The sequence below is a fragment of the Geotrypetes seraphini genome, chromosome 5 (assembly GCF_902459505.1).
Source record: "Geotrypetes seraphini chromosome 5, aGeoSer1.1, whole genome shotgun sequence".
NCBI classification, from domain to species: domain Eukaryota; kingdom Metazoa; phylum Chordata; class Amphibia; order Gymnophiona; family Dermophiidae; genus Geotrypetes; species Geotrypetes seraphini.
The window spans coordinates 204,754,299-204,767,847 of NC_047088.1; the positions used below are offsets into that span (position 1 = coordinate 204,754,299).

The following is a 13,549-nucleotide window of genomic DNA, read 5'->3' on the forward strand; positions in this document are numbered from 1 at the left end:
TTTGCAATACACTCACTGATCTAAACAGAAAGTACTGACTAACAGGATGCCAGGGTGGGCAATACAGTTTGGGGGATGGTTAGTCTGCTGGCCAGAGCGGTGAGCAGTAGGCACTGAGGAGTAAGGTTAGGGATTGAAGGCTATATCAAAAAGGTGGGTTTAAAAATCTTTTAGAATTCTTTTGATAAAGTGTTTCATATTTTAGTGCAGCGGAGTCAAAAAACCATGATGTCATTGTCCAGCAAAGTTACTGAAGTGATGCTTCCATTGATTAACTTGTAAATGATTCTGTATGAAAATGAATTTCTCTAATCTCTTATAGACTTGTGTAATAATTGCAATGCCATGTGGTATTCCAAGGTGTATATAAATGAAATATTCTATTTACTTTACAAATCCATGAGTCCACTAGGGACAAACATTTAACTCCTGCACAAATTCTCATGGTGAACATGAGATAGATGACACTGGAGCACACAGACACCGGTGCTCCTATTTTATGCCAGATTTGAATATGACGCTTTTTAATCTTCCTCAAATAGGTTTCAATCCATGCTCGTCAGCCTCCTGTAGCCACCTCTGTTTGCTCTCTTCATCTGGGCCACAATTTTACACTTGTGCCTGTCCCTCAGGCTGGATTCTTCAGTCTGATTCCATCAATTGCAAAAGAGGCAAGTATACTGCACATCTAATGTTCTCAGTTTTAGTGTTAAGTTAAAAGAAGAGTGGCCTAGTGATTAGAGCAGCTGCCTCAGCACCCTGAGGTTGTGATTCCCACTGTAGCTCCTTGTGACTCTGGGCAAGTCACTTAACACTTTATTACCCCCAAGTACAAATAAGCACCTGTCTAAAATATGTAAACTGCTTTGATTATGTAAATCACAAAGAAATAGCAGTATAACAAGTTCCATTCTCTTTAAAAGGAGGAAATATATGACTCAATATTCAGCTGGTGGCAGTCAGCAGTTATCTGAATGCTAACTACGTACCTCTGACTAAATTAAACCTGGATATTAAATGTCAGGCCATGTCCAGCCATTGGCACTGAATATGCAGGTCATCAGTGGGCTCAGAAATTATATATGCGCCAGCCAATATTCAGTGCCAGAACTAGCATACTTAGGGCTAGATGCACTAAATTCTCCGATTGTCACTAAACCGGTTTGACGGGTTTAGCGACTGATCGTATTTGCCAATCCGATGCAAAAATCGGCTCACCGCGTGGTTTTCCGTATGATCGCTCATTCTCCAATTCTGGCTTGCAAATGAGGGCATTAATATTAAAACCAGCCATCCGACTGATGCTCTAACTTTGCATGCCAGAATCGGATTGGAAAAGTTGACTCTGAAAAGCTGATAGGTAAGCTGTCGATAACTGTCTGTTTCTTCCACCGCCCCTCCCCTGACAACCCCGGTATCAAAAGAGGCAGGAGGGATGCCAACCAGTGGCGTACCTGGCATATGTGACACTCGGGGCCCATCATTTTTTGACACCCCCCCATCTGTACGAAAAACATGATTTTTAGTAACAATCCACACATCACACATGAATACCTAGGAAAAGGCAGCATCTTACATACTACAGTGAGCAGTACATCAATAAATCCATTGTAAAACTAAACAAGCCAGACTAGTACAGATCAATCCTACACCGTCAATCCTAACAGAAAACCATGTCTTTCGAACACACAGAACACAGAAAACACCTTCGCCTAGTATGAAATGTACAAACTAACCCCTCCCCCTTTTACAAAACTGTAGTGTGGATTTTAGCCACGGTGGTAACAGCTCTGACACTCATGGAATTCTGAGCATCATTTTAGTAACCTTCCTCTGGACTGACTCCATTCTTTTTATATCTTTTTGAAGGTGTGGCCTACAGAATTGTACACAATATTCTAAATGAGGTCTCTCACCAGAGTCTTATACAGAGGCATTAATACCTCCTTTTTCCTATTGGTCATACCTCTCCCTATGCACCTAGCATCCTTCTAGTTTTCGCCGTCACCTTTTCAACCTGTTTGGCCACCTTAAGATCATCACATACAATCACACCCAAGTCCCGCTTGTCTGTTGTGCACATAAGTTCTTCACCCCCTAAACTGTACCATTCCTTCAGGTTTTTGCAGCCCAAATGCATGACCTTCTGTTCATGCTGTTGCTGATCCTCTAAGGTTAAATGAGAAGCTATGGTATAATTTGCTTAGACAATAGAGAATGAATATGAATATGCAGAGTTTTAAAAAATTGCTGAAAACTTCCTTGTTTGTGGTAGCATTTTAAGAAATTAGGTAGTATGTTTGGTGAGAAGGTATAAGTTATTTGCTTTCTTTTTATATGTTTTGTAATGTTTGTTTGTATGTTATCATTTTTGTATGTATTTTGTGATCTATTTAGTTTTAAGCAGACTATGCATTATTACATAAGAACATAAGAATTGCCGCTGCTGGGTCAGACCAGTGGTCCATCGTGCCAAGCAGTCCGCTCCCACGGCGGCCCCCAGGTCAATGACCAGTGCTCTAAATGAGCCCAGCCCTACCTGCGTACTTTCCAGTTGAGCAGGAACTTGTCCAACTTTGTCTTGAATCCCTGGAGGGTGTTTTACCCTATGACAGACTCTGGAAGAGCGTTCCAATTTTCTACTACTCTCTGGGTGAAGAAGAACTTCCTTACGTTCATATGGAATCTATCCTCTTTCAACTTTAGAGAGTGCCTTCTTGTTCTCCCTTCCTTGAAGAGGGTGAACAATCTGTCTTTATCTACTAAGTCTATCCCCTTCAGTATCTTGAATGTTTCGATCATGTCCCCTCTCAGTCTCCTCTTTTTGAGGGAGAAGAGGCTCAGTTTCTCTAATCTCTTGCTGTACAGCAACTCCTCCAGCCCCTTAACCATTTTAGTCGCTCTTCTCTGGACCCTTTCGAGTAGTACCATGTCCTTCTTCATGTACGGCGACCTCTTGTTAGGTTAAATAGAGGCCAAGGTCTTTTTATACTAATGAACTTTCTGACAAGTTGGAGTAGAACCAATGAGAGTATTAAGAAGTCATTGGAGCCTGCCAACTCCAAATTATAAAGTGATATTTTCTCTTCAGAAAATGTATTTTTGCTTATTTTCTGCTTTTATTTCAGTAGTGTATATCTTTGCAGACTCATTTCAAACTCAATGATACTTAAGCTGGCTCGCATTAATGTGATATCCAACTACACTATCGACCTGGTTCACAGCACAGTAACCATAAACATGAAAAACCAATGGGACCGTACAGGAGATACTTATTGTTGCTATAAGCACTAGATATTGAAATCTAAAACGGACCATCCACAACCAGCACCTCAAAATGCTTTTTCTCTGAAAATTATCTTGAGGTAGGAAAAAGCCTCAGATCCCTCCCTCCACCAAACCGATGACTCAGGTTGTAAATAAGTGGAGGCTAATCGGGGTACATTTAAGTCATTGGCATAAAAAACCTCCTCATATAATATTTCACTATAAGAAAAAGCCTTGTGCCATGCAAGTGGGTAAATATCCGCTTAATGTTCAAAACACCAAAAAAGATTTAGGTTAGCTACTAGTGCCTACGGCAACATTGAAGAGCAGCATCTCGTAGAAACAAAAGCACACCACACATCGACGATGGCCAGCGTTTCGCTAATTGTAAGCTGCCTCAGGATGTAAAAGGTGGTCAATCTCTCAATACGACTCCAGGATTCAACATGGTGGCTCCTCAACATGGTCGCTCCGCATTAATGTGAAGCACTGTAACACTTTAAGCCACCTGCAGGTCCTATATCTCAGTAATACTGCTTACTGACTGGGCCAGAGTAAAGTTGGCAGTCTGTTTGTTGTCTGATGAGATACTGTATTTAGTCATGTAGGCTTTTTTTCCCCCTTCTGCTGAATTCAGGGAAGACACAATCTGACCTTTGATGCCTGAGAATGCTGTATTCTTTAACAAATATTGAACTAGCATAGCATTCATCCAAAACTTTGGAGTGACAGCTGAGTGTCAGTTCCCAGCTGGCAGAACTGTCTCTAACATTTAATTAAATTTCCTTGGTCCCTTGTCTTCAGAGGGAGCTTTTCTAATGAGCCAAGTGTATTTTGCAGTTTGCAAGGTTTTGTTTTGGGTTTAAAAAAACCCCCCCACAACATTTGAGGATTCTTACAAGAGACTTTCTGGCTGCTAAACCACCAGGCAACAAGCTGTGATGCCTCAAGGTCTGTAGGTAAACCAAACCAAAACCCAAGAGCAATAAAATTAAGGGGCCCTTTTATTAAAAGACATTAAGCCCTACAGAGCAGTTAGTGTGCCAAAAAATGTCTTACCACAAAATACATTAAAGCGTTTTGCACTAATATGCCTGTTTATGAGTACTAATCACACATTATTTACATTTTTTGGGTGGGAGCGTACCATGGGTGAGGAATGGGTGTGGAAGTGTTATCCAGCTGTCATTCTGTTTGGTGTGTGCTAACTGGATAACATGGACTTAACGCAGGAGTACTTACTGCCTATGCTGGAATTCATCCAAATAGCGAGGGCGTGTTTAGGGTGGGATTAGGGAGGGCCAAAATTTAGGATGTCCAACAATGATAACCGAATGGAAAGAAACGCCCAAATCAATACAAAAGGGCATCCTAAGTTACGCACAGTAGTATAGTAAGGAGGGGTGGAGGCAGACCACCCTGGACGCTGGCACCTCTCCACTCCCCACGCCACACTCGCGCCTTCCCTTTCCCACCCCCGTACCTCTTTAAAATCTTCGCCTCGGCGCAAGCAACTACTCTGCTGCTCACGCAGGCCTGGCTTCCTCTGAAATCACTTCCGGGTGGCGGGGCCAGGAAGTGACATCAGAGGAAAAGCCAGCACATGCAGCAGGCTGGAGAAGCTGCTTGCACTGGCGAAGATTTAAAGAGGTACGGGGGTGGGAAGGGAATGCGAGAGTGTGGCGGGAGATTGGCGTGGAAGGAGTGGAGGGGGGAAGAGAGGATTGAGTGGGGTAGGGGGGTTAGCATGGAAGGAGTGAGAAGAAGGCATGGGGTGGGTGGGCGCCTCCTATCCTCACTATACCACGGGTTATCTAGACCTTTTTCAGTCATGTCCAGTGTATAAAAAGGTGCCTTGATTGAGTAGCTGACCACTGGAGGAATTAAAGCATGATCTCTCATGAATCTCCCAGTGCAGCACATTAAAGGTCCCTTTTCCAAAGACAAAATGCACCGAAGCCCATTCAATTCCAATAGGCTGAAGTGCATTTACTGCGGTGATGTGTCAAAGCTGTGGAGGACAACGGCGTGCTGACAATCCCGTGCTGACATTTGAATGCAGGACAAATGCGCAACACCACTTCCACCACTTTGAGGCCTTCTCTTTTGCACTCTAAGGGGATGTGTGTGTGGGAAACCCCCCACTACACTTAGATGTCCTCGTGCTCCCATTGGGGGTGTGTGTGTGTGTGTGTGTGTGTGTAGGGGAAAATGGGAAGGAGAACGGGAGTTTTCAGTGTACTGGGGGTCCCCCCCAACCCTCCCAATGGAAGCGCGAGGTGTTCTAAGTGTAGTCGGGGGGTTCCCCCACACACACCCCTCAAAGCGTAAAACGGAAAGCCACAAAGCGGCGGAAGTGGCGGTGTGCATTTGTCCTGCGCTCAAATATCGGTGTGGGATTGTTGGTGCGCTGTTGTCCTCCGTGGTTTTGACAGTGTACCGTTTATCGCAGCAGCATCGCTATCACAGCTTTGTAAAAGGGGCCTTGAATGTGCTGCATTGTCTGCCATCTTAGCCACAGCTTGGAGAATATTGTGTAAAGGTTTATTAATAATGAATACTTTGATTTATTTTGTAGATGAACAACCTTTCCTCATAGGTGTAAGAGATCATATCATTTTCGGAATGTCCCTTAACCCTAATGATAAGACCAATGATGCTATGGTCCCTATAGCTGGCATACAGAATGGATATGATGTCGACTTTGATGACTCTGAACAGATGATCTATTGGATTGAAAATCCAGTAAGTACTGAGTAACGGATAATACACTGAGGACAAAGAAAGGAATTGAAATGTGATAGTAATAGGGCTAACAAGAAACATTATCTGGAATTCACATATTTAACAGTATCTGGTATACTACCTTTTTGAAATATGTCCGTACAAAAAAATGATACCATAAGAAACTGCATGGAAGATCCTTCAAATAACATAAATATGATACTCATGATGTAACATAGTAATGTGTAGGGATATTTTCAATATGAAGTCTAGATAAGAGTTTAGATGTATTGGGAAAAACGCCCAAATAACTAGTAGAGGAAATGGCAATTTTCAAACTAGAAAACCATCTTCCCCCCCCCCAAATTGGCCATTTCCTAGATGTATTTGTTTTCAATGAATCTATCTTTTTGACCATTAAAAAAAAAAAAAAAAAAAACCTACCCAAATGAAAGCGCACAAAAATCAACCATTTGGACGTAGGAGACTAGCCACATATCTCAGCAGAGCAGTATGACAATCTACAGGGCATTGCAGTGAACTTCACATAAAAGGTCCCAGGTGCACATCTATCCAGAACCCCTTTACATTGTGTGGTGAGCCCTCAAAAACTCACCCACAACTTTCTGTACCCAATTGTATACCTCTCCAATAGCCCTTAAGCTGCAGGTTTTTGGTGAATTTTGGTGGGCTCACACATTCTGCATCAAGTGTACTAGTTAGAGTGGGATATGGGCAGGGTTACCAGATTTTCTGTCTGGAAAATCCAGACACCTAGATCCGCCCCCAGGCCAGCCCAGTCCCACCCATCCCCACCCCATCACGCCCCCGATTCTGCCCTAGCTCCGCCTCCAATCCCATCCCTGCTGCCTGCTCTCTTTGGATGGGACATCTGCACATGCGCTGATATGACACAATGACAGCACGCGCATACACGCGTGATGTCACTGCATCATTTCCGCGCATGCGCGGATGCCCTCCTGCCTGAAGGAAAGCTTTTCAAAACCCGGACACAGTGCCAGGTTTTTAAAAGCCATCTGGGCCCTCGGACATGTCCTCAAAAGGAGGACATATCTGGGGAAATATAGACATCTGGTAACCCTAGATATGGGCCTGGGTCTCCTTCTCTACAGTCCACTGCACCGACCGCCAGGCTACTCCAGAAACCTGCTTGCTGCTCTAATAGGACTAGCCCATAGCATCTGAAACTGTCATACTTTCATTCACACCTTTGTGGGATGGAAGTGTGTGTGTGTGGGGGGGGGGGGGGGTCAGTAATCACTGGGGGAGTAAGGGGACCATGCCTTCATGCCTTCAGTGATCATCTGGTCAGTTTGGCCACCTTTTTGGCACTTATTCATGATCTAGCCTCAGATGTCCATGTTTGGCCTTGAACGTTTTCTGTAATGTTCCATTATTGCAGAAAAACGTTCAAATCATAGGTCAGGCCTAATCCCGCCCAAAACACATGCTCAGCACGTACCTTGAGAGACAGGCAAACAGCATAGAAAACCATCTAAGAAATTTGTTTTGATGTTGGCAATATGGATGGTTTAACATTTAAATGCCACTTTATGCCATTTTTGGACATTTTTTCTCTTTTGAAAATGAGCCCCATATTAACATAGTACATGACAGCAGATAAAGATCTGTGTGATTCATCCAGTCTGCCCAGCTGTAACATTTATTATCAAGACAATATTGAACTACTGTATTACATTTTACTTGCTATATCCATTGTAAGATGTCTACCCCCTTCTTGCCCTTCCCCCGAGATATGCAAGACCTGTGCTCAGATAATATGACTATGGTATAAAATACACACACTTGCTCCTGATCCATCCGTGCCATTTTCAGGGCTCAGACCATAAAAAAGTTCTGCCCTAAACTGGCTCTACTTCCCAGCTACAGATGTGCCCTTAAAACCTACTCTAGCCCCTCCCGATCTGTCTTGCTATCATAGAAGTCCATCCAGAATGGGTTACACTTCCCCACTGCTAGAGCTGCCTTCAAAGCTATCTCCAGTCCATCCTGATCTGTCTTGCCATATACTGGACAAACACAGTAGATGTCCGTCCTGCTTTTTTATTGCTAATATATTTGTATCTATAGCTTACTACTGTTTTTTTTCTGGGCTGTGCATTTTTTTTAAACCATAGATTGTTGAGGTAGGCACTTCTGCTGATGGAAACAAAAAGGATGTCCCTGAATCTTTTACTTTTTTCATCTTCTTTCCAAGGGTGAAATTCACAGTGTGAAGTCAGATGGAACAAACAGAACAGTGTTCGCTCCAGCAGCTGTAATAGGTTATCCTATTGGCTTGGCTTTAGACTGGATATCAGGAAATCTGTACTACACAAACCCCACCACTCAGTCAATTGAGGTAATCACTTAAAAGTTTTATGCCTTGAAATCAGAAAACAAATAACAGCTCCTCTCAACACAGAGGTACTGCTGTGAAGGGATTTTTGTGAAATGCTGCCTCCATCTTGAGAAACCGAAGTGACAGAAATCTGTAGTAACAGCAGTTTACACTGGATTAATATAGGGCTTCTTTGATCTCTCTTCTTCTAGACTCATACCCTGTCCCTCATTCTCCCGTCATCATTATACATAACCTAGACATTCATATTTACATGTTTGTCACTGTGTAAATGTTTAGAATACTAGCAATTACCCACCTGTGCAATGTTTAGAATACTAGCAATTACCCTCCTGTGTAAGAACTAGGGCACCGAAAGTACAGTTACTTACTGTAAAAGGTGTTCTCCAGGGACAGCAGGCAGCTATTCTCACATATGGGTGACGTCATCGACTGAGCCCGGCAGCAGACTTGCTGGAAGAAACCAGAAGTTTCCAGTTGACCGCACCGCGCATGCGCGAGTGCCTTCCTGCCCAGTGTAGGGCACGTCTCCTCAGTTCAGATAGCTAGCAGAGAAGCCAACCAGGGGAGGTGGGTGGGTTGTGAGAATAGCTGCCTGCTGTCCCTGGATAACACCTGTTACGGTAAGTAACTGTGCTTTATCCCAGGGCAAGCAGGCAGCCTATTCTCACATATGGGTGACCTTCAAGCTAACCAGAATGGAATGGTCGGAGTGTTGGCAATTTAGGAGAATAAATTTTGTAATACTGTTTGGCCAAACTGTCCATTCCGTCTGGAGAAAGTATCCAGACAATAGTGAGAAGTGAAGGTATGAACCGAGGACCAAGTAGCAGCCTTGTAAATTTCCTCAATAGGAGTAGATCTGAGGAAAGCTACTGAAGCTGCCATTACTCTAACTTTATGGGCTGTGACTCTACTGTGTAGGAGTAATCCAGCCTGGGCATAGCTGAATGAGATACAAGCAGCCATCCAGTTGGAGATGGTACGCTTAGAAATAGGATGTCCCAACTTATTTGGATCGAAGGAGACAAAAAGTTGAGGAGCAGTTCTGTGTAGTTTGGTGCATTCCAAATAGAAGGCCAAAGCACGCTTACATTTTAGAGTATGAAGAGCTACTTCTCCAGGATGAGAATGAGGCTTTGGAAAGAACACTGGAAGAACAATGGCTTGGTTGAGATGAAATTCCGTTACCATTTTAGGGAGGAATTTAGGATGAGTACGAAGAACCACCTTGTCATGATGGAACACTGTGAAGGGTGGATCAGCAACTAAAGCTTGTAGCTCACTGACCCGTCGAGCAGAAGTGAGGGCTATGAGAAATACCACTTTCCAAGTGAGATACTTCAGATGAGCCTTATCAATAGGTTCAAATGGAGGCTTCATCGGTTGAGCAAGGACAGCACTGAGGTCCAAAACCACAGGAGGCGGTTTGAGAGGAGGTTTGACATTAAAAAGTCCTTTCATGAATCTGGAAACCACCGGATGAGCAGAGAGGGGTTTCCCTTCAATAGGCTGATGGAAAGCCGCAATTGCACTGAGATGGACTCGGATCGATGTACACTTGAGGCCAGAATTGGATAAGTGCAAAAGGTAATCCAAAACAGAAGATAAGGAGGAATGCTGAGGCTCCTTATGATGAGAAAAACACCATGTAGAAAATCTAGTCCATTTTTGGTGATATCATTGTCTAGTGGTAGGCTTCCTAGAAGCTTCTAAAACGTCTCTTACAGATTGAGAAAACTGAAGAGGGGTTATGTTGAGAGGTACCAAGCTGTCAGGTGTAGAGACTGCAGGTTGGGATGAAGCAGAGATCCTTGACTCTGTGTAAGCAGCGAAGGGAAAACTGGTAGAAGGTATGGCTCACTGCTGCTGAGTTGAAGTAGAAGGGAGTACCAAGGTTGTCTCGGCCATCGAGAAGCAATTAGAATCATGGTGGCTTGATCGTTCTTCAACTTGACCAGAGTTGAGAATGAGAGGAAATGGAGGGACTGCATATAGGAAGAGATTCGTCCATTCCAGAAGAAAAGCATCTGCCTCAAGGCGATGAGGAGAGTATATCCTGGAGCAGAACTGAGGCAGTTTGTAGTTGGGGGGAGCTGCAAAGAGGTCTTTCTGAGCCATTCCCCACTGTGAAAAAATGTGATGAAGAGGCGAGGAATGGAGTGTCCATTCGTGAGGTTGCAGAAGGCGACTCAAGTTATCCGCCAAGCAATTCTTCGCCCCTTGAATGTAGACAGCTTTGAGGAAGGTGTTGTGGCGAATTGCCCAGTCCCAAACCTTCAGAGCTTCTTGACAAAGAGAGGCAGATCCCGTCCCTCCCTGTTTGTTGACATAATACATGACAACTTGGTTGTCCGTCCGAATGAGGACTACTTGGTCTTTAAGAAGATGTTGAAAAGCGTTGAGAGCTTTGAGGATTGCTCTGAGTTCCAACAGATTGATATGACACTGACGATCCGTACTGGTCCAGAGGCCTTGAGTACGGAGACCATCAAGATAACCGCCCCAAGTGTAGGTCGAAGAATCTGTCATGAGGACCTTCTGATGGGGTGGGGGTGGGGGGGGCGTTTGAAAAAGCAAGCCTCTGGAAAAATTGGAAGAGAGCATCCACCAACGGAGAGACTGCTTCAATGAAGGAGTGACTGTTATGTGTTGAGAAAGTGGATCGCAAACCTGCGTCCATTGAGATGCCAGGGTCCACTGAGGAATTCTGAGGTGCAGTCTGACAAAAGGAGTCATGTGTACTGTGGAGGCCATGTGACCTAGGAGTACCATCATGTGTCTCGCTGAGATGGAAGAGTGGGAAGACACTGTATGACAGAGTTGAAGAAGAACATTTGAGATCGGGGCCGGATCCTCCACGGAGCCTCCACTGACACTGCCCCCCCTCCAGCCGGGCGTGTGAGCCAGCTCCACCCCCCCAGGTCGGCGAAACCACAGCAAGGGAATGGCTCCCTCAACTGAACCTGCAGTCGGCAAGCATTCAGAAACTCTATTCCGGCTCCTCCACAGAGCTTTTTTTTCTTCTGACTCTTCCACAGAGCTCTTCGGGCTCCCACAAGTTGCAATCGGCAGCCATTTGAGATCGGGGCCGACTCCTCCACGGAGCCTCCACTGAAACTGCCCCTCCTCCAGCCAGGCGTGTGAGCCAGCTCCGCCCCCCTCCCCAGTTTGGCGAAACCACAGCAAGGGAATGGCGCACAGCCGTTCGGCGCGCCAGCTAAGGCGCAAAGAAAAAGCACCTGCGCCTTTGCGAAGCATATATGCAAAATGTCTGAAACCCCTACCACAGGTTATGTACTCCTTATTTACCATCAAAGGGATAACCAGCTATGGCCTGTATAATCTATAATTTTATCCTGCATGCCCAGGGTTTGAAATCGGCGCAGCCCACGACGGACAGGCGAGCGGGGGCTTTGAATCACGGGGGGTGTTTGAATCAGGCACTGGAGGAAGGGAAGGAGGTAGGCAGGCAGGCTGGCTTTGGGGGAGGGACAAAGGCAAGGGAAGACATAGGAAGGAGGCACTGGGGACATTAGGGACACAGGACAGAGGCACTGGGGACATTATGGACATGAGAAGGAGGCACTGGGGGCACTAAGGACACAGGACAGGCACTGGGGGCACTATGGACATGGGAAGGAGGCACTGGGGGCACAGGACAGAGGCACTAGGGGCACTATGGACATGGGAAGGAGGTATTGGGGCACTAAGGACACAGGACAGACACTGGGGGCACTATGGACATGGGAAGGAGGCACTGGGGGCACTATGGACATGGGAAGGAAGGAGGGAGGGAGGGAGGGAGGGAATAGAAAGGGACAATTGTTGGGCCTGAGTGCAGAAAGAAAGAAATGAAAGAAAGGATACACAGTCAGAAGGAAACACAACCAGAGACTCCTGAAATCACCAGACAGCAAAGGTAGGAAAAATGATTTTATTTTCAATTTAGTGATCAAAACGTGTCAGTTTTGAGAATTTATATCTGCTGTCTATATTTTGCACTATATTTGTCTATTTTTCTATAGTTACTGAGGTGACATTGCATATTTTAAAGTCATTTGCCTTGACATCTTTGAAAACCCCAAAATATAAATGATAATTAACATTTTCTCTGCGTATAGTGTGCTTTGTAGTTTTTTTATTTTAAAGTTACTGTTATTAATTAATATGAAGATATTATGTGTACATGAAAAATAAATGGAAGAAATGGGGGGGCGGAGCTAGGGCAGGGTAAGGGCGGGGCTAGGGTGGGATTGGGGTGGGGCTATGGCGGGATTGGGGCAGGACTGACAATTAATAGATGTCCCCTTTTGATGAAAAAAATAAATGGTCACCTTAACCATGCTGTTGCTCCAGCGGCAGACTTACTCAGTCCTTTCCCTATGACCTAACCCATCTGATGCAATTTTCTGTTTTTGGAAGTGGCAGGACAGGTCAGAAGGAAAGGCCTGGCACAGGCTGAAGGTAGCCTGAGTAAGTCTGCCACTGGTGCTACAGCACAGAAGTCTTGCTTACTTAAAAGGTACACCAGGGAAGTGAAAGAGAGCTGCAGGCAGGTTTGAGAGGAAAGGGAACCATGCCAGATTGTGAGGAGGGGGGAGGGGACAGCGGGAGGAAGGGAGAAGGTGTTCCCTTTTAGTCCAGGTTCTCAGGGGGGCCGGATTTCTATCATCTAGATTTTTGGACTTGTACTGTACTTAGGTGCCTAGGTTCCACTAAAGAATAAGTTCGTACTGCATATTCTTTGGGTACCTACTGTAAAGGGAGGCACCCTCTTATAGAATTACTTCCACAGAGGTTTTGAGGGAAATGCAACCATAAAAATAGACAAACATTGTACAATGTCTTGGAATATCCAGCAATGTGAGATGCACTAAAGGGATTTGTGCTTGTATGTATGGAAAAATTACAGTGCCAAGAATGTTCCACTAGGTGTACCTTGGTTTATGCTGTACCACCTGAGGGGATATCATCCTTTCAGAGTGCATTGATATGGGAACTTATGTCCACTGTTACAGCCCAGCCTCAGGAATTAAATTCATGATGAGGCTGGTTGAACCAATCCAGTTCAGGGCAAGGGACAGAGGGGATTGGTTGAACCAATCCAGTTCAGGGCAAGGGACAGAGGGGAGAAAATGCCATGGATTTCATAAAACAGATTGTGATAGTCCA

General features: G+C 44.8%; 1 protein-coding gene across 3 annotated transcripts in view; it reads left to right on the forward strand.

The window, feature by feature from the left end:
* The window catches only part of LRP2 (LDL receptor related protein 2), a 442,478-nt gene that overhangs the window by 197,962 nt on the left and 230,967 nt on the right, over window positions 1–13,549 (forward strand). For all 3 annotated transcript variants that reach the window (XM_033945766.1, XM_033945765.1, XM_033945768.1), the window contains 3 exons: window positions 543–671; window positions 5,846–6,012; window positions 8,231–8,374. In XM_033945766.1, coding sequence (XP_033801657.1) covers window positions 543–671; window positions 5,846–6,012; window positions 8,231–8,374 — 440 coding nt within the window. The remainder of the gene's footprint in view (window positions 1–542; window positions 672–5,845; window positions 6,013–8,230; window positions 8,375–13,549) is intronic.